General features: G+C 55.1%; 1 protein-coding gene across 2 annotated transcripts in view; it reads left to right on the forward strand.

Moving 5' to 3' along the window:
* The window catches only part of SORCS2 (sortilin related VPS10 domain containing receptor 2), a 461,295-nt gene that overhangs the window by 274,977 nt on the left and 160,256 nt on the right, over positions 1 to 26,062 (forward strand). For both annotated transcript variants that reach the window (XM_088020885.1, XM_088020886.1), the window contains exon 3: positions 5,566 to 5,665. In XM_088020885.1, coding sequence (XP_087877011.1) covers positions 5,566 to 5,665 — 100 coding nt within the window. The remainder of the gene's footprint in view (positions 1 to 5,565; positions 5,666 to 26,062) is intronic.

Raw genomic sequence — 26,062 nt, forward strand, 5'->3', positions numbered from 1 at the left:
CGGCCGACTGGACTGGGCATCCGCTGCTGGGATCAACGTGTAGCAAGTTTTCATACCAGAGCTGCTTAGCCTAGCAAGCATCAGCAGCCTGTCCCTCCTTGCACGGAGATCGGGGCCTGCCACCTGCACACTCTCCACTATAAGGGCGATGCTCTGGGTTGGCACCCCCAGAGCCCCCGGCCTTGAACACTGAACAACACATTTCATGACACATCCTGATTGGTGGGACTCTGCGGGGAGGGCAGGATCTCTACGTTCTCAAGACAGTGACTAACAGGGGCGCTTGGGGTGTGCTTGCCCAAACCAGCTGACCAGCCTCATACTCACTGGACACACAGGTGTGTCCAGACACACCTGCACCTTCCGCCAGAGAGGGGCCCACGTGGAGTTGCTGTGACAGCTTCCCCTGGGGGCGTGCAGAGAGGCGGGGACCGCACCTGCCATGACCTGGAGCCTGCCCCGTGCTCTTTCCTCATGCTCTCTAATCTCACGCAGGTGTGTGACACTGGTGTCATCAGCCCCTTTTACAGATAAAGAAAGTGCATCTCACGGAGTCTGGGCCTCCCCCGGGGCTGTGCACCTGTGGGAGCGCCAGCCACGCAGGTGGGTGCCCCCTGTTCACACCTGCGGTGGTTTTCCGAGCTAGCCCGGTGGAGGAGATGGGTGGGAGATAGGGGCTCATCTGCACGACGGGGAGGGGCAGGAGCAGAACATATGGCCCTGCCAATGAAATAATTACAGAGCATGAAAATGGCTCAATTAAATCATTTTTTAAAAAGTGAATATGTACAAACACTCAGCAATTAAGCAGCCGATTTGCAAAGAGTGACTTTCCAACTGAGCTTGCCTTTCCTGTTTCTGTGTGCCCAGTTTTAGAGTCGGGTTTTTTATTTTTAATTTGAATAAATGCAGATTGGCATAATCACTCCCTGCACTCCCAGAGGCACTTAAGGAGAACTTGGAGGTGGTGGGGGGTGCAGAGCGCTGTGGGGAAGGTCACCCCGGGGGAGGGCACAGCAGGGAGGGGCTCAGGGGTCACTGGGGCAGCTCAGGAGGGGCGTGTGGGGGTAGGGCCACGGGGGCCGCCGCTGCCAGGGCTCAGACATGAGCACATCCCATCCCCACATTTTTGATGGGAAACTCATTGCCCAGAGAGGGAAACCTGCTTACCTGAGGTCACAGAGCCTGCAGGTCTGACACCAGCACACCTCCATAGAAATCCAGTAAGCATTTGTTGAGTGCTCCCTGTGTGGGCCCACCCAGCCTGTGGATTCCTGCATGATCCTGGTGACCGCCGTCCTCACTGAGTGATCTGTATAGACTTCAGGAGGAGGCAGTGTTAGGTTCCGGGTTGGTCGGAAGGTCTGGGTTCGGACCTGCCCCCACTGACCAGCTGGTCACTGAGGCCAGTCAGCCTCTCTTTCCCGGACTTATTCACGGTGATAAATTCCATTCTCGTCCCCCGCCTACACTGGGGGTCCACCGAGAGACAGGCAGTCAGAGAGGTGGGGATCTGGCGGGGGCCAGGCCAGCCCGTCACGAGGCGAGCCGGTCAGGCCGTTTACTGCTGGCTTTGGCGGTCGGCATTCTTACCCGCCGAGTGTTGGGAGCCCGTCTGGCTGGATCCTGGCACCTGGCAGGCGGCTGGGAGCCAGCAGACACTCAGCCAGCGTTGGGGGAGCAATCGGAGGGACACGGGTGGGGACGGGACCCCGTTACTAGGGTCGCACGCAGCATCTCAGTCTCTCCTGTGTTCTGGTTCCCTGCTCGTTCCCTTCTACTTTCTGAAGACACTTCGCCCCGAAGCTGGTGCACCTGAATTCCACTCATGCCCCAAACTCTTCCTGGGGGCACAGCGAGGGGAGGGGCAGACTCCAGAGGAAGGGGATGTGACAATGGATGGGAGGTGGGGGGGATGCCCTCTGAAGGTGGAGGAGGGGCCCCCAGCCAAGGAGAGTGGGCGCCTCTAGAAGCCGGGAAGGTGAGGAAAGGAGCTGTTCTGGACTTTTGACCTCCCAAACTGTAAGGTAGTAGATCTGTCCTGTTCTACGCCACTAAGTTTGGGGTTATGTGTTACACCAGCTGGAGGAAACTGCTCACTGGTCCTTGATGAAGCCCGCCCAGCCTCTACCAGCCTCCCCCTCCCTCCCCCTCCACTCCGGAGCCCACAGAGGCCCCTCGTGGATGGCTGCGAGATGGAGAGGGATGGCGAAGGGGGCGTGTTGGCACCAAATGTGAATGATTCTGCAGGAAGAGTCGGCAGGCTGGGGTGGGTGGTTAGATGGGTGTTGGGGGCAGCTGGGGGCAGGGCAGTCGAGGGTGGCCCCTGGCCAGGTCGGTTTCACGTCCCCTGAGAGTCTCCCAAGATTCTCTGGACACGTCCATCAGCATCACCGCTTACCTGGAAATGCGGGTCTGTTCTCTCTGTCTCACCAGCCAGCCTGTCGTCCCCATAGGGCAGGACGTTGTCTGTCCTGCTTACGGCAGGAGGAAGTGACCGGTACACAGTAGGTATTCTGTAAACACACGTGCCATGAACGAACTTGACCCAGGGATGACATTTGAATTCCCACTTGGAGTGTGGAGCTGGAAGCCTTAAGGAGCTAAACAAATCTTGGACAGAGGAGTGAGTGAGTGAGTGAGTGAGTGAGTGAGTGAGTGAACTGAGGGCCTCAGCCTCCAGCAAGAGGCCTGGAGTTTGGGGCTCATGACTAACTGGGGAACCGGATTTGCATTGTCCTGCAGCATGAGGAGTTCCTGGTGCCTCAGTAGCTGGAAGCAGTGGTGGACTGGTTCAAACAGATCCCTCCTTCCCTGTCCCAAGAGCAGGAAGGAGAGCTAGCCTGTCCTCAGGGCCTTTGCACCTGCTGTTCCCTCTACCTGGAAGGCTGTGTTAGTTTCCTAGGGCCACCGTAACAGAGGACCACACACTGGCTAGCTTGAAACAACAGAAATTTATTGTTCACAGTCTGGAGGCTGGAAGTCAGGGTGAAGGTGTTGGCAGGGTTGGTTGCTTCCAGAGGCTCTTGGGGAGAGTCTGTTCTGGGCCTGTCTCCCAGCCTCTGGCTGTGGCCGGCAGCCCTTGGCATCCCTTCTCTGCACTCTCCATCTGTGTTTGTGTGTCTGTGTGTCTCTGGGTCCGAATTCCCCTCCTCTTATGACACCAGTCATTGGATCAGGGCCCGCCCTACTTCAGTATGTCCTCCTAACTTAATTACATCCGCAAAGCCCCTGTTTGCAAATAAGGTCACATTCCCAGATTCTGGACGCACACAAATTTGGGGGGGGACGTTACTTAGCCAGGTACAAATCACTTCCCCCCAGCCAGGCACATACTCTTTTCCTTCCTGTCTCTGCCCAAACATCACCGCGTCCGAGCAGCCTTCCCTGCCTCTCTGAGACAGCAGTCTCACTGTCCCCTCCAGCCCAGCCCTGATCACACCTCATGCTGTTATATTTTTCTTGTTCATCACCCTCGCCCCCTCGCCCCCCTAGACCCGCTCCACCTGCAGGCCCAAACTAGCAGGTGCCCAGCAGTGAGCAGGTGTGAGCAGGCTCCTGTGACTGGGAGGGGGAAGGGTGGTGGGGGGGGTGGGGGAGGCTGGATCCTTGAGAAGCACCTGGGCTGAGGCAGGTGGGTGTCAGGGATGGAGGGAAGGGTGGGTGGCAAGGTATCTGGGAGGCAGAACCCATGGGCAGGTCTTACACTCAGCTTGCTGGTGGTGGACAGCAGAGGAGCCAAGAGGCTCAGCGGACCCTTCCATGTATCAAGCTCAGAAACACAGCATTGGTTTCCGTGGAGACTCGAATTCCCTGGGTCTCTGGATCACTCCTCTGCTAATGGGCCTCTGGCTCCCTCCTTCCCAAAGCAAATCAGTTCTCTGAGGTTTGGAGACTAAGTGCGTCCGCTTTCTTGGTTCGCTGGAGCAGAGTCTCTCTGGGGAGGCCAAGGGCAGTCAAGGACCCACCTCGGGGAGGGGGCTGGCCCCCACCAGAACTCCCTGGGAGTCAGGGGGCAGGTATTGCTCTCCGTCCTGGTCTGTGAAGGGTCTTGTGGCCCTGAGGCTGGTAAGGGACCTGGCTTCCAGGGACAGGTGGCCACTGGGCGCCAAGACAACGAACATAGCCCATCTTCCCGGAGCTCCGGTTTCTCTTGAAGATTTGGGGAGGAAGTCTATGTGTGCAGAAAGCACGAAAGATGTACTGGGGAAGGCAATGGACACGTGCTGGTGGGGCAGGCATTTATGCTGCGCGGGCCCAGGTTGGCCCCCAGGCCCTGACAACACGGGGCAAGCCCGAGAAACCCTGCCTTGTCCAGCTCCCGGAGGCGGAAGGTGCTGCTGGGGCCCCGGGACAGGCTTCCAACTCCCGCCTGCAGCCCTGGGGCTCGGCTCTGGCAGGCGGCTCTCAGCTGTGAGGACACACAAGGTGATCACAGGGAGGCCCAGGCCCAAGGGCTTCCCACTGGGTCCCTGTCCCCTTGGTGGGTTGACTCTCCTGACCTCTCCTGATGGGGAAGCTCAGGGACCGCCCTGAAGCCCGACATCCTGGATGTTCCGCTTTAGGGTCAGACGGGCCTGACCGCCCTGGGGCTCACGGCCAGCCTTGCTCTGTAATCACAGCACATGTTAGTGGGGTGATAATAAGGAACATTGATTTCAATGTTTTAAGGAGGTTTTAAGCTTCCACGTGGAATTAATTCCATGTCCCGCTGTATCGGTTGCTTCCAAACTACAGATGTGAAATCGCTCTGATGACCCCTCCCCGTCTCGCCACGGTGGGCAGGGGGTTTAGAGCCAGAGATTCCGTCCTGCACCCCTCATGCTATGGCCAGGAGAGTGGGCCCCCAGGCGAGGAGGGGCCAGCCCCCGGCGTGGAGCCAGCGGTGGAGGGCCCGGCAGACACGAGGCTGGGGGCCTGGTTTCCGGCGGCAGCCGGAGCTCCGTCCTGCCTGCCGTCCCCTGCCGTCCCCCAGCCCTGTGTGGCCACGGGGGAGAGGGTGCGGCTCCCCGGAGCTGCTCAGGGTCCGGAGAGGGAAACGGAGAAGCAGACAGGCCGCTGTGAGGCCTCAGCACGGTGAGGGCCGTCCTCCAGAGCGAACAGGGTGCCGGCGTGAGTGGCTCGGGCCAGCTCGCACCTCCCGAGTCAGGCACTGGTTAGCTGAGCGATCCCAGGCCGGAAGCTACCTGCTCTGAGCCATCCGCCTCGTGTCTGGGGCCTCTGCAAGGGAGACGCAGTGATCTCGTCTTTAAGGGCTCTCGAGGAGTCGAGAAGATGGAAGGACACAGAAGTGCCCGGCACTCGAGGGGCCCTTCGCAAACAGGCACACGTGGGGAGACTGGCTGGCGTTCACTGACTCCACACCCCGCGCCAGACCCGAGCGAGCGCTTGGAGACCCAGGGAGCCCCGTCTCCGGCTCCCTGTTGCCTGGGGCATGCTGCTCCCGGGGGAGGTGGTCTTGGCTGCCGTGCCCACGCCGGTGTGCGGCCCGTGCTGGCTGTCATGTGGGCTGGACCCATCTGCACCTGGAGGGACCCCTTGCTGACACCTGTCATGTCCCCCCAGGTCCTCGGACTTCGGGACGTCCTACACCAAGCTCACGCTCCAGCCCGGTGTCACCACGGTCATCGACAACTTCTACATTTGCCCGACGAACAAGAGAAAGGTAAGGGGCACGTCAGGGCGGCTGCCCACTCGGCACTGCTGGGCTCCGGCAGCGGGCCTCTGACCACGGTGTGTCCCGCGACACCCTTTCCGGTTCCTCCGAGGCCCGTGCTGGCGACCGTGTTTCAGTGGCCAGCCGGGCCGTCGCTGGACGGCTGTGTGTACTTGTGCGGGTGCCTCTGCCTTCTCCCGGTGGGCACTGGGGGCCGAGGAAGAATCCCCGTTGGGTTCGGGGTCCTTGGAAGGCAGCGTGAGCAGCCGCACTCTTGGGCAGGTGTTTTTATTTGGTTTTGATCTGGATTCGATTTTTCATCTGGAGCTGTACTTTCTGTGTTCCTGGTCTGGGCGTGTCCCGAGCACCGTTTGCCTGGCTGTGGAATCGGGACCGTCGCTCTTCCCAGGCAGCCACCACCCGCCAGGTTCTGTGCGAACACCCATTTGCAAACCCATGCTTGCTTCCCGGCCACCGGGGACCCCAGCACAAGAGCAGAGAGGCCTTGTGTGCCTGGCTGCGTCCGGAGGAGCCACTCAGTGTCATGGGAAGGGACTTACTTGGGCGGATCAGGTGCCTTGCGGGAAAGGGGAGGTGACCCCGTCTGGCACAGAGAAGCGTGACATCAGGGATCAGAACCCACAGCCTGGCGCTCGTTCGGCGTGAGCCTGGCCCACGGGCACTGACAGTTGCTCTGGGGACTTTAAACCAAAGGTAAGGGCGACACAGCCCGGGACGTTCTCTGTCTGTCACCGGCCAGGAGGGTCCTCAGGTGCCCGGGAAGGTGCCAGGGCCGGCCCCGCAGGCTGTGCCCACCTTTGGAAGTGAGAAGAGCAGAAGCAATGAGGGAAGGCGTGGAACGGGGTTTCGGAGGCTGTGAAGTCAGTGCGGCCTTTACATGGAGGCCGAGTGGGTCGGTGGTGACAACAGCCAGGGATGTGGCTCCTCTGAGCCTCAGTTTCCTGGCCTGTAGAAGGGGTGGATAGGAAGGTTAGTGAGATGATGCATGCGGTGGGGGAGGGGGCAGTGAAGGGGCTTCTAGGTCGGCTGGCGCCGTTGGGACAGGCCCCAGGTGACATCTGTGTGGGCCACCGGGAGATGCGTGGAGCCCTGGGGGAGTGGGGCGCCCGGTCGAGCCTCCTTGGCAGACAGTGCAGGGACGGGGATGCAGGCTGGGAGACGGCAGCATCACTAACGCAGACGGGACCACCTGGCCCGTGAGAAGTTACCTGAGGGCTGACCTGTCGACGAGGTAGAAGGCTGGGTCTGGTGGGGGACTGTGCTCGGGGCTCAGCCAACACTGAAAGAATGGAATGAGTGAATGTATGAGTATGGCAGTCAGCAGTGGTGACCCCCAGAGCTCCCCTGCACCTGCAAGAGCACCCCCCAACCCCCTGCTCGGGGCCTGTGTGCGAGGAGCCCGGGGCTCCTTCCTGGGGTTGCTGTGGTCACCCTGCGTTTCCGGGGGGCCTGGGGGATAGTGCCTGGGCTGGGGTGTCCTTGGACTCAGTCCAGCTGTGCCGTGTCCCCCAGTAAGGGGGGGGCACCTCCCTGAGGGCTCCCCTTACCTCTCTGAGCCCAGGTGTCTCATCTGTGAATGGGGCAGTGATCGAGGAGCTGACTGGTCATAATTGTCACTGTGGGGGGCGGGGGCTGCACAGTACATCCCCACAGGTGTCCTCTTCCCGGTTCTGGAACCTGGGATTGTCACCTTACATGGCGAAAGAGACTTGACAGCTGCGGTTAAGGATGTTGAGAGGTCGTCCTGGATTCTCCAGGTGAGCCCATGTCATCACAGGGCCCGCACCAGAGGGAGGCAGGAGGTCAGAGTCAGGTGTGGGGGCAGAGGCTGGGGACAGAGGAGGGACACCTCTAGAAGCTGGAAAAGACCGGGAAGCCATTCCCCCTGGAGCCTCTAGACAGGAACGCAACCTGCTGACCCCTTGGTTTTATCCTTCTGGCCTCCAGACCGTGAGGGAATACATTTCTGTTGTTTTAACCCACTCGGTTGTTATGGCAGCCGCGGGAACTCCCACCGCGTCCATTTGGGGGGTAGACTGCAGGGAGGCCAGCTCCCCTTCTCCCCCTTCCCAGCACATTGCCCTGCCCACCCACATCCCCTCCGGATGGAATCAGTCTCCCCGGCCCCCTCCCCGTGGCCCCCAGGGGAAGCCCACGGGCCCTCCTCCTTCTAGAGCATGGACCTTGCTTCCTGCTGGACCCCAGACGGGGAAGCCAAGTCACGGATTCGGGCAGGGTCCAGGCTTACAGATGGCTCCAGCCTCTGTCCTGTCTCTGATCTGTCACACAGCAGCCCCTCACCCCACACACCTTAGGACCAAGCTGACCCTCCCTCTGGTGCGGTTGAAGGTGCCAATAGGCCCACTGAGGCACGCACTAGCCCACGGATGGCTGCCTGTCTTGGAGGCAGGCAGGGACAGCAGGGAGGGCAGCTGCCTGCCTCTGGGTCACAGGAGCTGGGCAGCGTGGGGGTGCCAAGCAGAGCAGACTGGGAGTGCTGGTAACCAGAAGGAAGTCCCGGTACGTGTGAGCTGGGCAGGGAGGCCGCCTGGGGGCTGACGTCTCTCCTTCTCGTGCTGGAGTGTCGGGCCTGCATCTGGGTCCAGCTCCACAGCCTACCAGCTCCATTCTGAACCTCTGGCTCCCCGTTTCTCCTCGTGGAATGGAGGTAAGAGTAGTAGTGTCTACACTCTTGTGTTGATGGGGTGAAATGAGGTGCTTCTTGTCAAGTGCTCAGAACAGGGCCTGGCCCAAGCAGACCTCCCCCACCAGATGTTCCTAGGACCGTTGTCCTTAGAGAGAAATGCTGGAGGCCCTCTCCTTACCACCCCCCTGAGACTGTGAGGGTAGGAACTGGTTCTGGGGTGATTCATCCTCACACGGGGTGGCAGCTATCAGCCGTGTCTGTCAGGGAACAAGACCTGGCCCAGGGAATGAGGGCCCCGTCAGGTGTCTGTGACAGGTGTCCGGAAGGGGCGGGGCACTGCCTTCTCCCCACACCTCTCTGTGTCGAGAGAACAAGTTACTCATTCGTCTGGGGAACAAGGTGGCCTGAGCCTCAGAGTCTAGAGAATGAAGTGCCAGTTTCTCTGTCTGTAGAGGCGGGACTTGTACCTAGTGGGGCTGGGGACAGATCCCACTGTCTGGAAGGGCATGGCCCACTGGAGGCTCTGGGTGACTGCGCGGCTGGGAGGCGGCCAGCAGACGCCCGAGCTCTGGGCAGCGGGCTGCACCGCTCACCAGCAGGACAACCATGGGCACTTATGTCCGCCTTATGTCCCTGCCTGCGTTTCCAAGCAGTCACGTAGGGTCTAACAGCTGAGTGAGGATTGCATGGGAACTATTTAGATGGGGGCCAGGAATGCGGTGGCACTGGGCCCCCAGAGCTGCCCCTGCAGGAGAGGGGCTCCATGTGATGTGGATTTGAATGCACTGAGAGCAGAAAAGTCCCAGGTGGGGAACAGGGAAGCCGCCGTGGCTGGGGAAGGTAGAGGGAAGAATCGGGGAGCCACTGGCTGGTCTCGGAACTTCTGAAGGAGCATCATAGGAAGCAGGGGCAGCCTGGGCAGATGGATCACTTGGTGGAGAGCGGATTGTATTCACCTCCAGGTCCTCAACCGGGCACAGCCCTGAGAGCTCAGCCAGGTTTCGGGAAATACGGACGTCGTGGGCTGGGTTGGGGTTGGGGTGCTGCCCTTCAGGGGAAGAGATTTCTAACTTCCCGTGAAGCAAAATTTTCCTTCCCTCACTGCACTTCATGATTCATTCACTCATGGCTTCCTGATTCTTCAGCCATCCCCATGGTGGGAGGAAAAAGAAATGGGGCTCAAGTCAGCCTCCAGTGGAGAGGATTTGTCCTGGGGTGAGTCTGATCTGGGAGAAGATCAGGCCTTTATTTGCAGGGGCGCCTGTGGGTATGTGTCTCCCTCTTCTGTCAGGGTAATGGATAGACTTTGCAGGAAGATGTGAATACTATTAGGAGTCCATTTAGCAACAATTACAGATGAAGCAGCACTTTATAGTTTCTTAAGGGACCACTTTGTAACCTGTCTTACAAAGTGAATTTTATTTTTGTCTCTCCCGCAGTAAAATCAGAGCTCCATGGCCTCGCTGCCCAAGGGTAGGGCCTTCTACTATTGTCATGGCCTGACCTCAGGCCCTGGGGGCCCTGACAGTCCCCAAACATCCCCCATGGGCCTTCCATGCTGTCTGCAATCCCCACCTTAGGTTGGGATAGCTGCGTATTTCTAACTTGGCCACAGACACCACGTATTTCTAACTTGGCCACAGACACCATGGCCCACGGGGCCAAGGCTTGAAGGCCGGGCGCTGACTGGGGCATGGGATGGCTTTCAAGCGTCCTGCTTTATATTAAAAATTCATATGAATGTTCATTTTACTCCATGATGCATCAGTGTTGGTGTGAATACTAAAATGACACACACACGCACATTTTCAACAAAAAGTCTTTGTCAACCTGATGACCCAGGAGAATGCTCCCATTTTAAGTGCTGGAACCCCCTGGCCCAGCCAGCACCATGGCCCCCCCTCCCCCGGCCCCCACCTCATCCTGGGGGGCACATGGCTTCTAGTTTGAGAAGCACTGGGTTGGGACAAGATGTCCATCAATACGTCCATATGCTCATTCTGCTCACTCACCTGAGACGCTTTGAGGAATTGCCATGTGCCACGCACTCAGGATGGAGAGATGAATCAAAACAAAATCTTGCCTTCAAGCTCAAAGTGTCTCAGAGAGCCAGAAATCCACTCAGCAGAGGCAGCACCGATAATGACAAAGAATGCCCGAGTTTCCGAAGGCCCTTCATGGGTCAGCTCTGGTATAAGGAGCTTCACGTGTGTTCTCTTGGATCCTTGCCACAGCCCTGCCAGGTAAGGCTTTGTGCATCTCCCGGGTGAAGGGAAGCGAGGACCAGATGGGTGCGGTGGCCTCCCACACCACCCAGCGGTGGTTGCCGAGTCAGGCTTTGCCTCCAGGCCCAGGTGACCCTTTTCCACTTTGTACTGCCCTGCGCGGCCTCTGAGCAGCCTGTCCTGGGGGCCAAAAAGGCTGTCCTCTCCCGTGGGAGGGAAACCTAAGGGAGAGGGCGCAGGCCTGGAGCCGAGTCAGATCCTGGTGCTGCCGTTCAGTCAAGCTCTCTGGACTCAGAACTCTCGCCAAGAAGACATGGTGGCGCTGCCTCTGGCCTTTGCCACCCCTCCACCGCCCCCCCCGCCCCCCGACCCCGGCCTTGTCACCTGCGTCCTATGGCCAAGATGAGGCCCAGGCTCCTTCGTTGTTACAGCCTGTACCTTGTCTGCTTCCTCGGGCAATCACAGTGTGTTTAGGACAAAAGTCACATTGTGTTCTGCTCTTTGCATTTGGGTGTCTTTTCTGGTCTACTTGTGTAGGTCAGCCTTTCTTGCTCCGATCTCAAATTTGGCTCTAGGAGCTCTCTTGCTGTCTCTCTGTCTCCCCCTCTCTCTCTGCCCTCCCCTCAGTTGTGTGCCTGCTAGCCTACAAACCTGGTCTCCAGGTCTGAGGTGCAACTGGTGTGGAAGCCCCGCCCTTCCCTGGGGTGGAAGTCCCACCCCTGGCATGGAGGCCCCGCCCTCCCTGGCGTGGAGCCCCACCCCTCCCTGGGGTGGAGGCCCCTCCCCTCCCGGGGTGGTGACCCTCCCCCCTGGTGTGGAAGCCCCGCCCTTCCCTGGCGTGGAGCCCCACCCCTCCCTGGCGTGGAAGCCCCTCCTGATGCAGAAGCTCCGCCCCCCCACCGCCCGCCACCGCAGACCGCTTGTCCCACCCCTGCCTTGTTAGCTCATCTGGGGCCCTGGCAGGGCCGGTGGTGGTTGGCGCCCAGGAGGGAGGTGAGGTTAGCCCAGGTCCTGTGGACACGGCCCCTGCAAACCCTCTTCTGCGCTCACAAAGCGCCTGGCTCACAAGCGCCTGGTGACCTCTGGCCTGTCCGGCCCAGGCTGGAGAGCAGCTGCCCTGCATCAGTGTCGCCGCAGGCTGTGTCCCGCGGGGTCCTCAGACGCCCACGTCCAGGGTCTCGGGAAGCCCGGGATCTGTCCATATGTTTCCAGCGTCCTAAGTAGCAAGGAGTTAGTTTTGTCTCTATGCTTTGGCCAGCCAGCTCCCTGTTCCCTGGGCCCAAGCAGTGTCCAAGAATGGGTCAGGAGGAAGGGGCCCCGGGCACAGAGTGGGGAGATCCAGGGTCCCCCTTCTGCTGCCCACCTCTCCGGGCAGGTGAGAGATGTTGAGTCCGAACCTGGGTGTGCGTGGATGTCTTGGCATGGGGCAGGGTTGGAAGACAGTTTGGGATTAGATGGTGCCCCCAGTCTTCTGGGATAAGCTGTGGGTCAATGGGGTGCAGTTGCCTGAGATGGGGGGCCCTGGGGGGGCGGCAGACCTAGGGGTATCGTGAAGGCCCACAGGAGGCAGATGGGGTGGGGTATTTATCCCCAGTGTCCCCAGCTCTCTTAGAGCAAAGTGGGGGCCCCTGGAGCACCCTGCTGTTTCTAAGCCTCACCCCCGCCCTCGGCTCAGCACTTAGGCTGAGCTGGATCCTTCCAGGTCTGTGACTTACGAGGGGAGGGCTGGGTGCCCCTGCCTGGTGGGGAGACAGGCCAGAGAGCGGAGCCCTGCCGGGAGCTGGGAGGTGGGCATGGGGCTAAATGGGCCTTTTGTTCCAATCACTGAAGCTTTCCATTTCCCTTGAGAGCCAGGCATCCTCCTCTGTCCAGAAGAAAAATGGCTCAATTGGGCTTGTTGATGTACGGAGGCTTTTGTCTCAGAAATAGAGTGAACCCCTTGAAAGTTCAGCTAATGTGTGAAAAATGACTCCCTCTTAAAGTCCATAGGTTGTTGTGGGAGAGGGGAGAGAAAGGGGCCTCGCTTCTTGGAAAGCCAGTCTCCTGGGCCTCAGGCCTCTGGAACTGATAAAGCTAGAGGGAGAGAGACTCCGGATTCCCCCTCTCTTTTGAAGATAGTGCAGAATCTAACACCGCAGGGACCACAGCCCCAAGTGAGTGTGTCACCTCACACGGCAAAGGGGTGTGCAGGTGTGATTACACGGAGAACGTGGACATGGGGAACTGTCCTGGGCTGTCCGGTGGGCCCAGTGTAGGCACGGCAGGCTTGTAAGAGGGAGGCAGGAGGGTCAGAGCAGGGGATGTGCTCCTGGAAGCAGGGGGTGGGACGTGCGGATGGGAGAGGGAGGGCAGGGGGGAAGGAGATACCCCATTGTGGGCTGTGACAGTGGAAGGTGCCGGAGGCCAAGGGACGCAGATAGCCTCTAGACACCGGAAAACACAAGGGATGCTGGAAATTTCAGCAGTGCCAACACCTTGACTGCAGCCCAGGGAGACTGCTTCTGGACTCAGACTTACATCACCGCGAGAGGATGCATGTGTGTTGTTTTAAACCATGCAATGTGTGGTACTTTGCCACGGCAATCACAGGAGACTTGTGCACAGCCAGGATCCCAGGGCCCCAGAGCTGGGGGGTCTGAGAACAGCACACTGTCTGTGGCCCCTGCAGAGCCGGCCACCACTGGATTGCACGGGGCTGGGTCACCTCTCCGCTTCTGCGGTTCCATTACCATCCACAGCCAGAAGAACACACAGGGCTGCAGAGCTTCTCTGGGGAAGGGAAGGAGCTTAGCCCCATGGGGGCCTGGGCGGAGGGCAGTGGGGCAGGTGTGTGTTGGCAGGGGTGCCAGGCGGAGTAGTGCTGGCCTGGGCAGCAGGAATCACCAGTGGCCCCGGGGAGTGGAAGGTGGGGCTCAGAGCATGGCCACGGGCTCCCACTCCCGCACATCACAGGGAAGATGCAGGTCCCGGGACAAGACAGCCCTGGGACTCAGGACATTTCCCGAGTCCCTCTGAGCCTTGTCTATAAAGGTTGAGTGAGACGTGCTATCCGTGTGCTGTGCACAGATTTGGGCACCAAGCCATTGCTGACTTGGTGACCGATGATGACATTGTTGCTGATGTCATTGATCACCATCCCAGCGAACCCACAGAGCAGCTTGGTGCCACAGGTGTCCTTGTCCTACAGGAGAGCTGCTTGCGGCTCAGAGATGACAAGGCTCCCAGCATCAGGGTGGTGCTGGAGGTGGGGCGGGGCTGGGACCCCACACAGGCAAGGGTTTTTACCCACCCTGTGGCCCTGGCTCTTTGGAGGGTTTGGGGAAAACACAGTGTGACAGAGGGAAGCCACCAAAAGTCCTTTGTATGTATATTCTTAGCATTCATTTGTCACTAAACTTTGGCAGTTGTATTCTTTAATTTAAAAAGGTGCTGACCATGCCCCCTCCCCTCCTCATACACAAATACCCTGATATCCAGGAATTTGGCGAGTCCTATGGCTGCTCCAAGAGGTATGGCTGCCCATACTAGGAGAAATCATCAGATACCGGGGAAGGCATAAGTCAAGGACTGTACCGTCTTGAGTTAGTGAGGAGGCTGGGACAAGCCACCTCATCTCCCTCTGAGTTAGTCTGGTTGGAAATAGGTTTATCATATCTACCTGCTCCAACAGTTGGTCTTCACTCCATGGAGGTCAAGGGAAGAATGTGGGGGCCGTGTCAGTTCACTGGGAAAGAATGGCTTGATTGACCAGTGCTGTTGACCTTGGGTGCCAGAGGGACAGAGAGGCAGTGCCCGTGCCACATAGTAGCTGTCCGTCCTCGTGGGGACTTTGAGGGGCCTTCCATTTCTGGTGTTCTCTGTTCTAGTTGTGTACCTTTAACAAACCAGCCACCATGTCAATATGCACCCTAACACCCCATGCTGTTTTTTTTACTTTAAATTTTTTATTGTTATGTTAATCACCGTACATTACATCATTAGTTTTTGATGTAGCGTTCCATGACTCATTGTTTGTGCATAACACCCAGTGCTCCACGCAGAACGTGCCCTCTTTAATACCCATCACCAGGCCAACCCATCCCCCCACCCCCCTCCCCTCTAGAACCCTCAGTTTGTTTTTCAGAGTCCATTGTCTCTCATGGTTCGTCTCCCCCTCCAACTTCCTCCCCTTCATTCTTCCCCTCCTGCTAACTTCTTCTTCTTTTTTTTTCTTAACATATGTTGCATTATTTGTTTCAGAGGTACAGATCTGTGATTCAACAGTCTTGCACAATTCACAGCGCTCACCATAGCACATACCCTCCCCAATGTCTATCACCCAGCCACCCCATCCCTCCCACCCCCTACCACTCCGGCAACCCTCAGTTTGTTTCCTGAGATAAAGAATTCCTCATATCAGTGAGGTCATATGATACATGTCTTTCTCTGATTGACTTATTTCACTCAGCATAACACCCTCCAGTTCCATCCACGTCGTTGCAAATGGCAAGATCTCATTCCTTTTGATGGCTGCATAATATTCCATTGTGTATATAGACCACCTCTTCTTTATCTGTTCATCTGTCGATGGACATCTTGGCTCTTTCCACAGTTTGGCTATTGTGGACATTGCTGCTATAAACATCGGGGTGCACGTACCCCTCGCCCTACATTTGTATCTTTGTGGTAAATACCCAGTAGTGCAATTGCTGGATCATAGGGTAGCTCTATTTTCAACTGTTTGAGGAACCTCCATACTGTTTCCCAGAGTGGCTGCACCAGCTTGCATTCCCACCAACAGTGTAGGAGGGTTCCGCTTTCTCCACATCCCCGCCAACATCTGTCGTTTCCCGACTTGTTATTTTAGCCATTCTGATGGGTGTGAGGTGGTATCTCATTGAGGTTTTGATTTGGATTTCCCTGATGCCGAGCCACGTTGAGCACTTTTTCATGGGTCTGTTGGCCATTTGGATGTCTTCTTTGGAAAAATGTCTGTTCATGTCTTCTGCCCATTTCTTGATTGGATTATTTATTCTTTGGGTGTTGAGTTTGATAAGTTCTTTATAGATTTTGGATACTAGCCCTTTATCTGATATGTCATTTGCAAATATTTTCTCCCATTCTGTCGGTTGTCTTTTGGTTTTGTGGACTGTTTCTTTTGCTGTGCAAAAGCTTTTTACCTTGATGAAATCCCAATAGTTCATTTTTGCCCTTGCTTCCCTTGCCTTTGGCGATGTTTCCAGGAAGAAGTTGCTGCGGCTGAGGTTGAAGAGGTTGCTGCCTGTGTTCTCCTTTAGGATTTTGATGGACTCCTGTCTCACATTGAGGTCTTTCAACCATTTGGAGTCTATTTTTGTGTGTGGTATAAGGAAATAATCGAGATTCATTCTTCTGCATGAGTTTTCTGAATGAATTTTCATGAATTCTGAATGAATTCATTCTTCTGTCCAATTTTCCCAACACCATTTGTTGAAGAGACTGTCTTTTTGCCATTGGACATTCTTTCCTGCTTTGTCAAAGATTAGTTGACCATAGAGTTGAGGGTCCATTTCTGGGCTCTCGATTCTGTTCCACTGATCTATGTGTCTGTTTTTGTGCCAGTACCATACTGTCATGATGATGAGAGCTTTGTAATAGAGCTGGAAGTCTGGAATTGTGATGCCGCCAGCTTTGCTTTTCTTTTTCAACATTCCTCTGGCTATTCAAGGTCTCCTGGTTCCATACAAATTTTAGGATTGTTTGTTCCATTTCTTTGAGAAAAAGTGGATGGTATTTTGATGGGGATTGCATTGAATGTGTAGATTACTCTAGGTAGCATTGACATCTTCACAATGTTTGTTCTTCCAATCCATGAGCATGGAACGTTTTTCCATTTCTTTGTGTCTTCCTCAATTTCTTTCATGAGTATTTTATAGTTTTCTGAGTACAGATCCTTTGCCTCTTTGGTTAGATTTATTCCTAGGTTTCTTATGGTTTTGGGTGCAATTGTAAATGGGATCGACTCCTTCATTTGTCTCTCTTCTGTCTTGTTGTTGGTGTATAGGAATGCCACTGATTTCTGTGCATAGATTTTATATCCTGCCACTTTACTGACTGCCTGTATGAGTTCTAGCAGTTTTGGGGTGGAGTCTTTTGGGTTTTCCACATAAAGTATCATATCATCTGCAAAGAGTGAGAGTTTGACTTCCTCTTTGCCAATTTGGATGCCTTTTATTTCTTTTTGTTGTCTGATTGCTGTGGCTAGGACTTCTAATACTATGTTGAATAGCAGTGGTGAGAGTGGACATCCCTACCCCATGCTATGTTAACCAGGACTCTGAGGATTATAGGCAACATAGACTACTCAGACAAGAAGAGGAACATTATTGACATAAGCCACAGTGATGGCTTATATCTGATGATCAGGGGTAACCTCCTTCAGGCATAGCTTGATCCGGGGCTCTCTGTCAGTGACATGGGACACAGTCTCTCTCCTCCCATCTCTCTCCAGGCTCTCCTATGTTTTGGCTTTGGTCTTGGGCACGTTTTTGCTATTGGGTTGGAATGATGACCTCTGGGAATCCCAGACACACCTGATCCTTAGCACTGGGATCTCAGAAGGGGCGGGGTCCTTTTCCCAATAGGTGCCGCACACAGATCTGGGGGAGGGCTCCCGGTGTCTGGCCGGGTCAGGGGCCCTTTCCTGAAGCCTCAGTGTGGCCAGAGGGAGCTGATGCTTTGATTGGCCAGGACTGGTCACATGTCCTGTGGGGGTGGGGTCAGCCCACCCTAATGGAACTGAGTGAGCAGAGGCTGGTTCCCCAAACCGGAAGGACAAGATTCCCTGAGCAAGGGCAGGTGGAAGCAAGAAGCAGCTCATGTGCCCACATCCACCGGCATCTGGAGATACGCCATTGACTGATGCTGCTACTGCTGAGTTTCTTCTAAGCTTGTTGTGAGAAAAAACCCATTCCTTATTTGAGGAATTTGTTTTGAATCTCAAACTCCCTCTTCCTGCTTCTTTCAACTCAGCAGCCAGTGTGTATTTTAAGCTTGAAAGAAGGACCTCACAGCTGGCCCGCTTTCCTGTGGAAGTGCCCCGCCTCGACAGCGGGAGTGCAGGGAGCTGGGGGGGCTGTCCCCACTGAGGTGGAAGCTTTCTGCTATAGTGCTCACGAAGGGCCAGAATCAGGCCCGAGCGTGTAGTTCGTGTGCCGTTCCTGCTGGATCCTTCCTGTGCCCGCACAGATCTCTTCTGTGTGCGTGGGACTCCTGGGTGAGTGGGGCTCCGGCACCACATTGTATCCAGCTTTGTCCCCCGCGTGCCTGTGAGTTGACTAGCATGAACCGCATCAGCTCACAGCTCCGTAGGGCTTGCGGGAGCCGTCCCTGGCTGGTGGGATGGGTTCGGGGAGAGGAAGACGGGCTCTAGTATTTGCTCCTGGAGACTGAAATGAATCCTGTGTACCTGAAGCACAAATCCACTGGTGGATGGTTTCGGCAGGGCTGGGTAAGGGCTGCAGGCAATGGGAATAGAAGCTCTTCTTTATACCCATGGGGAGTCTGTGTATTTTTGTTTCTCGTGTGTGTATGTTTGTATTTCAAGCAGCCGAGGCTGAAAATGTTTGATTCCCAACCACAGTGACTCCCTCACTGTGAGCAGCTGTGGGCTGTGTTGGGGGGAGGGGTGGACTGGAGGTGAGTGTGCCTGGGGGAGGTGGGCACCTGTGTTCTGGGCCAGCCCCTGCCCTACCCTGCCCTGCCGGGGGTCTGTCTGCAGAGTGCAGCACTTCTGTGGGCAAAGGAAGTGCAGGCTCCTGCAAGTCCGAGCTTCTCAGCACCACTGCTTTATGTGGCCGTGGGTAAAGTAGGGTAGGTGGCAGCCGTGGGGCTTTGGTGGCCTTCAGCAGAAGCCACTGCAGGCCAGCAGCCGCGGAAGGGGTCTACACTGGAAAACCGTCAGGTAGAATCAGGACCAAGCAGGTGGCTGGAAAAGGCAGGAAGCAGGGAGTTTGCAGGGACCTTGCTAGTTACACAGCGGCTGAACAGGAACCCCAGTGACACCCTCCCTTGGGTCTTCGGTAGATCATGAACTTGCCCTTTTGAGGTCAGGAACCTTTTTATTTTTAGTTTTTTGAGAGAGAGAGCACAAGCGGTGGAGAGGGGCGAGGGGGAGGGAGAAAGAATTTTAAGCAGGGTCCACACCCAGTGAGGAGCTGGACATGGGGCTCCATCTCACTACCCTGAGATCGTGACCTGAGCGGAAACCAAGAGTCAGACGCTCACTGGACTGAGCCACCCAGGCGCCCCTGAAGGCAGGAAGCTTGATGGGTATTTCCAACAGGACTGTCCACCCCGGGGGATTGGTTATTCTGCAAGAGGGAAGTAGATCATCTCACCAAACAAAGAGGGAGCGGGTGCCAAGTGACCAAAGACCCATTACCACAAGGGGGAAACAAAATGTCCATGTGTCTAAGCCCCTTTGTCCATCTGTCTGACGGGATGGCAGGGTATGGTGAATTGGGCAAGGTTTGGGAGGCCCGGTGGTCCCAGGTTCAAATCCAGCACTCTGACTTATTAGCCAGTGTGTCCCTGAGCCTGTTGTGTGACCTCTCTGGGCCTTTTGCTTCCCTCCATGAACTGTGGTAGATGGTAGCAAGCTTGGATGTTTGGTCACTCTGTTCGCTCTTGCGCACTGTGGGCTAAAGAACGCTTCTCCCCGGGGGTGTCCGTGTCCCGATCCCGGGGAACCTATGAGTGTTACCAGTGCAGGGGAGACTAAGTTAGGGATCCTGAGATGGGGAACTTCACCTGGGTTATCTGCATGGGCCCGGTATAATCACAAGGCTCCTTTTAAGAGGGAGGTGGAGAGTCCGCGGGAGAGAGAAGTTGAAGATGCTGCGCTGTGGGCCCTGGAGACGGAGGGCTCTCGAGCCAGGGCATGTGGGCGCCTCTAGAAGCCAGAGAACACAAGAAACAGATTCTCCCCTGTAGCTTCCAGGAGGTTCCAGCCCAGCCGACACTTTGGTTTTAGGCCCCTAAGGTTCGTTTCAGACTCTGGCTTCCAGAACTGCAAGATAGCATGTCAGTGCTGTTTTAAGCCAGTAAATTTGTGTTGATTTGTTGCAGCGACCGTAGGACACCAACCCCACACTCGTGGTGCTTGCTGTCACCTCCCTAGCCCTTCAGAGACTGTCCAGGCACTGTGGTGGGGAGAGGGACCCCTTCAGAAGCCTTGAGGGTCTGTGCCCACCGCGGGCTCTGCTGAGAAGAAAAGCCTGTTGGCCTGAAGACCCGCCCCCCCCCAACCCTGGGCTGGGGTATTAATTCAGCAGCTGGTGTCTCAGCCTTTTCTTTGCCCCCAGGCCATGACTGTGCTTCGCTTTCTTGCTGTGTCTGTTCTGTTTGGAGCATCTTGTTGCAGGTTGTGCTTTCTGATGTCACTCATGGTCACTCTGGCTGCCAGGGACTTGGCCTCTCTTTCTGGCTACTTTGTTCCTGGAATTTCTGGTCACCCCGATGATTGCTTTGAGCTTGCCTCGCAAGATCTGCTGGATGGACCTGTAGGAAACGGGATTGCCATTCTCCAGGGAAGCTGACTTTGATGTCGCTGGTCGGGCCCATCCATCACACCCTCCTCCTCTTCCCACGCCGGCTCTATAATTGGGATTCTCTGGCCAGGTCTCCATGGGGCCTCGTTTGACAGGTGCATAAGAGCCCCTCCTCTGGCTTGGCATCCACCCCTTTGTGCTACCAATAGAAATAAGACCCTCGAGGCTCCTGCCACGGCGAGATGCAAAGTCCGGAAGGGGAGACAGACAAGAAAACAGGTGGTCCTGATACAGGGCGGGTCACGGTGCTGGGCGCCGGGCGGCTGAGGGCTGTGCCTGCGGAGAGGCCCCCAGGGGAGGCAGCAGAGGGCCCACCGTAAGGCTGCTGGGCTGGGTGGGCTGGCCGTCACCACCTTGGTGTCAAGGCCGAGTTCCCAAGTCCTCACCCAGACCTTGGCCATCTCGCCGTGTGGCGCTGAACGCAGACAGCCCAGCACCCGAGCTTTGCATCAGATGACTTTTATGTTAGTTTCAAAAAAAAAAAAAAAAGAAAGAAATTGCTGCGTGCCTCCTGGCCAGGTCCCAGTTTATGAAAGGAGACTGTGATTAGGTATATGAATAAATTGTAATACACAGATAATACAGCCGTGTAATTGCTCGGGTATAAGAGAATAATTACACGGGTAATTATGCTCTGTAATTGTCAGTGTTCTTTTTTTTTTTTTTAATTGTCAGTGTTCTTAATGGTTGCCGGCACCGCGGCCGAGCTCTGTGCAGTCCATAAACAGACACCTAAGGACAGGGCCACGGTATGGATTCTAATTGTCATGTAATTAGAGAACAATTAAATAGTTATTTGGCCCATCTAAATCAGCCATTATGTGTCCTCCAAAGTCCTGCTGTACTTTTTAATGAAATGTGGCCATCTCCCTCACTAGCAAGGGACATAAATACCGTTTCTCCCCGAGAGTGAGGGCCTGCTCGAGGCGGGGCTGGTGGTGTCCTAAGGATCCTCTGCAGCATAACCTCTGGGGTTTCTGACCTCAGAGCTGACTAGGGTTTTTGTGCCTTCACATGGAAGATGACGACCCCCAGGACGGCGGCTCTGCCTCCTAGGCGCCGGCACTTTTCCGGAGGCACAGGGTGATCCTGCTTCTGAGACCCGGACCTGGAGAGTGAGGGCCGCCGGGCAGGGCTCCTCTGTGGGACACAAGAGTGTCGGCCCCGGCCCCACGCCTCCTGGAATCCCTGTGACACTGACTGTGAACACAGAGCAGAGATAAGCTGCCAGGCAGAGCCCACGCTAGGAACCAAGCAGCCCTGCCCACCTGTGAGAGCACGGGAAGACCGTCCATTGGACGCCCAGTCGGGTGGGCATCTCTGCAAGGGCACCCTGCTCCCAGGGGCCACAAGCCGGCTTTTCTTTCGCACCTTCCCGCCTCCCCACTTGAGCCCCCCCCACAAGCCCCTGCCTCTGCACAGTCTGTAGGGCGGGAAGTGAGGCGTGCGGTCCCCTAGTGGCACTGTTGGTGTGGGTGATGGACGGGAGGCGAGGAGGAAGAAGAGCTCCCCGTGAGAAAGGGGGAAGTGGTGGGGCTGGCGGGACCAAAGCTCAGGTGCAAGACCCTGGGAATGTCAACGGCAGGACTGAAGGCCATGTGGGAGCAGGAGAGAGCAGAGGAGCAGGAAAACACATCCACTGTGTGAGGGTGAGCCTAGGGTGTTCTCGAAAATGGGGTGGGGGCTTGAGGCACAGGGATGACAGTAAGAAGGAAGGTGCCAGCCAGAGACAGAGGGGGAGGGAGAGCGCAGCTGGGGATCCCGGCGTTTCCGAAGCAGACCCCAGGGTAGGCGAGCCAGGGCAGGTGTCAAGACGGGCCTGTGCCTCAGGAGGCAGAGGAAACTCTGAAGCCGAACGCACATCCTGAATTTTCCTTCTCTACTCGTGACGGGAAGAGGAATTTGGAATACTTCTCAGAAAAGAAAAATGATCCGTAAGAGAAGAAGAATCGGGCAGTACAGACATGGTTCCGGTATTAAATTTCAAAACAATCAGATGGACTCCGGTGTCCGCACACGAGGGTGGGAAAGTCGGGCTCTCCGCGTCTGACATTCGATGCAGCTGTCCTGTGCAGTTTCGGGGAAGGCAGGGGCGTCTTCAAAGAGCAGAACCTCCTCAATTACACAGCCAGGTTCCTGTCTGAAAAGAGAAGCTTTTGAGAAGACGTGGCAGCAGAGAAGTGGACATTGTCAGCGCCGGGGAGGCGGAGAAGGCCGGGCATGGAAGCAGATGGGGAGGACCACAGCCAGATGCACCTGTTGTCAAAGAATGGATAGAAACCAAATGCACGTGTGGAAAATAACTTTGTGGAAAGGAAAGCTTCTCATGCAAATGTTGGTTAATGCTACTAAAGACTGCGATGTTGGGAGGGGGAGGACACAGATGAAGGTGGGGAGGAAGCTCCTGGACTCTCCTCCAGACAGAGAGGGAAGTCAGAAGATGCCACTTTGTTCCTTACTTTAGCAGTTCGGAAAAAATACAAATTGAAGAATATTTTTAGGAAACTTTGAATAATCTTTAGTCAAATCCAGTTAGGTCCATTGCTCATGTGCTAGAGAAGGTAAAATATCCATATGGCCAAACACACAAGTGCACGGAACAGCAAGGAAGTATATAGAACAGGGGGACAAATGTTAGACACAAACCACTCATGACCTAACTTTGAAGCTGACTTCCTGCCCTTGACGTCCTAAGGGGAGCACGGGACATCCTAGTGAGGGAAGGAGCCGGGCAATGGGCACCAAACAGGGACTGCCCCTTTTTAAAAATATCCTGGAGGTTCTCACCTGTTATGCACCTGATGCTGGATGGTTGAACGTTGTGAACTCAAGGAACTTTGCCAAACGTAAAGTATGAAGGCTGTTTATCATTGTGAGTGGATAGGGCCATGTGACAGTGTAGAGCACGTGAGTGAGAGACAGTATGCTATATTTGAGGGGTTAGGAGAGGGGACTCCCCCCTCCCCACACATCATGTCTTCTCCACACTGACACACCCCAGCCCCACCCCACTCGCCAAGAATATTTTTCCTAGGAGGTGGCTCTGGTGCTGGATATTCCACCATTAAGGTCTCAAGTCCCAAAGTAAATTTAGTGAACACCTTTGAAGTAGTTAGAGGTAGAATATTTAGAATATGCAGACATAGGGAGATGAAAAAGATGCCTGCCTGGCTCGTATCCAAGATCTATAAAGAACTTCTCAAACTCAACACCCAACAAACAAATAAGTCAAAAAAGAGGCAGAAGACATGAACAGACACTTCGCAAAAGAAGACATACAAATAGCTAACAGACACATGAAAAAAATGTTCAACATCATTAGCCATCAGGGAAATTCAAATCAAAACCACATTGAGATACCACCTTACACCGGTTAGAATGGCAAAAATGGACAAAACAAGAAACAACAAATGTTGGAGAGGTTGTGGAGAAAGGGGAACCCTCTTACACTGTTGGTGGGAATGCAAGTTGGTGCAGCCACTTTGGAAAACAGTGTGGAGGTTCCTCAAAAGGTTAAAAATAGAGCTGCCCTATGACCCAGCAATTGCACTCCTGGGTATTTACCCCAAAGACACAGATGTAGTGAAAAGAAGGGCCACATGCACCCCAATGTTCATAGCAGCCATGTCCGCAATAGCCAAACTGTGGAAGGAGCCGAGATGTCCATCGACAGACGATTGGATAAAGAAGATGTGGTCCGTATATACAGTGGAATATGACTCAGCCATCAGAAAGGATGAATACCCAACTTTTACACCAACATGGATGGGACTGGAGGAGATGATGCTAAGTGAAATAAGTCAAACAGAGAAAGTCAATGATCATATGGTTTCACTTATTTGTGGAACATCAGGAATAGCAGGGAGGACATTAGGAGAAGGAAGGGAAAATGAAGGGGGGGAATCGGAGGGAGAGATGAACCATGAGACACTATGGACTCTGAGAAACAAACAGGGTTCTAGAGGGGAGGGGGTGGGGGGTTGGGTTAGCCCGGTGATGGGTATTAAGGAGGGCACTTACTGCATGGAGCACTGGGTGTTATACGCAAACAATGAATCATGGAACACTGCATCAGAAAACTAATGATGTACTGTATGGTGATTAACATAACATAATTTAAACAATTATAAAACAAAAAATAAAATGATTAAATGTTACTGAGCCATATTTAAGGAGATGCTAGTAAATAAAGAATGTACTGTTAATGAGTGGGGGAGGAAACCAACTTAGCAAAGAAGTCAGTTCTCTTCAAATTTACCTGCAGACAATGTAATTCTACATTATGTGCCAATAGCTTTGGGGTGATTTTGTTTGAACTTGATGAGCTGATTTGAAAGTGTATATCAAAGAGCAGGGACCAAGAATAGCTAAAACGCTCCTGAAGAACAAGTTGGGTATCTTGCTTTACCAGAAACACGTCAAGAAATTACTACATGATTGGCATCCTTTGGAAAGACAAATTGACCAAAGAAGCCAAATCAAATGCCTGGAGACAGACCCGAATACATGCAGGAACCTTAGGCACCGCTGGTCGCTGGGCAAGGGATGGACTATTTTAAATAATGTCAAGGCAACTGGTGATTCACTTGAAAATAAATGAGACGGGACCCCTATCCCTGCCTCGTAGCAATCCATTCCAGCTGGATTCCACAGTTATATGTGGAAGGCAGAGCCACAAAACTTTCAGAAGATAAAGCAGGAGAATATTTTTATGACCTTGTTATAAGGAAGGATTTCTTCAACAAGACAAAGATCAAATTTTGAGGAGAGGATGGAACAACTTGAATTAATTATTTATATATGGCTTGTGGATACCTCAGGGCACTTCGGATACCTGGCAGAGACACGAGGATTTTAAGTTAAATGCTGATGGGGAGATTTGCCGAGAATTGTGGGAGCCCAGAGGAAGGACATCACACTAAGAGGAACACTGTTTGGGCGGAGCTGGCCATGCAAAAGAAAGCAGGAAGGACAGGTGGTAGGGTAGGGGTGTTCGAGAAAGTCATGGTGACATAAATCGTACTGATGTCCTCACATCAATGTGAGGGAATGGTGTGAGGGACAGGTATGAGGGACTGGGTGAGGGACAGGTGAGGGACTGGGTGAGGGACAGGTGTGATGGACCGGTGTAAGGGACAGGTATGAAGGGACAGGTGTGAGGGACAGGTGAGGGACAGGTGTGATGGACCGGTGTAAGGGACAGGTATGAAGGGACAGGTGTGAGGGACAGATAGTAGTGTGGCAAGTGCCCACTAGTAAAAGGTGCGTCTGAGGTGGGTAAGGGGTCCTAGGCCCAGCCTATATATTACACACCCCACTAATATCTTCACACTTGACTCCCGAGGGGGGATATGGGAAGCTAGCAAAGGGCTTCCTACACAGGGTGAGCACTGGGATTGTATTTCAGAAGGTTAAATGGTGGGGTAAGAGGAGGCCCAGTTGGGGGCCCCTGCCATCCAGGTGAGGGTGACAGAGGTCTGGACTGTGGTGGTCGGGCGTCAGCAATGGGGAGAGTGGGGTTATCCCTCTGGAGGGGAGAGGCGATGGGGACAGGGTGAGTTTGTGGTACCACCCCCAGTTAGAACCAGCGCTTTAGACTGAGGAAGACCCAGGTGCTTTGTCCCCTCCCAGTCAACAGGGGAAGGATCCTCTGAGAGCCACAGGGATATCCCAGCTCCCCAGGCCTGGCACGAGGACCTGGGGCGTTCAACAATGCTATCAGCACGAGCTGATGCAAGGGTGGCGTCCAGCCTGGGCTGGGCAGCTCTGGGTCTGGCCCAGGAGGCCAGCTTGTGCACCCGCCCTGAGATATCCAGGTGGGGTGCAGGCATGTGCGCATGTGAGTGAGGAGCCTGGATGAGGGCCTGGGCTGCACCCACTCCTGCGGCCCTTGTCAGCTAGTGCCTGGGACAGAGGACTTCTCCCTGAGGGGACGTGGAAGCAA

The sequence above is a fragment of the Eumetopias jubatus genome, unplaced genomic scaffold, assembly GCF_037043125.1.
Source record: "Eumetopias jubatus isolate StellerSeaLion01/CBP00866 unplaced genomic scaffold, mEumJub1_p1.0 scaffold_2, whole genome shotgun sequence".
Lineage (NCBI taxonomy): Eukaryota > Metazoa > Chordata > Mammalia > Carnivora > Otariidae > Eumetopias > Eumetopias jubatus.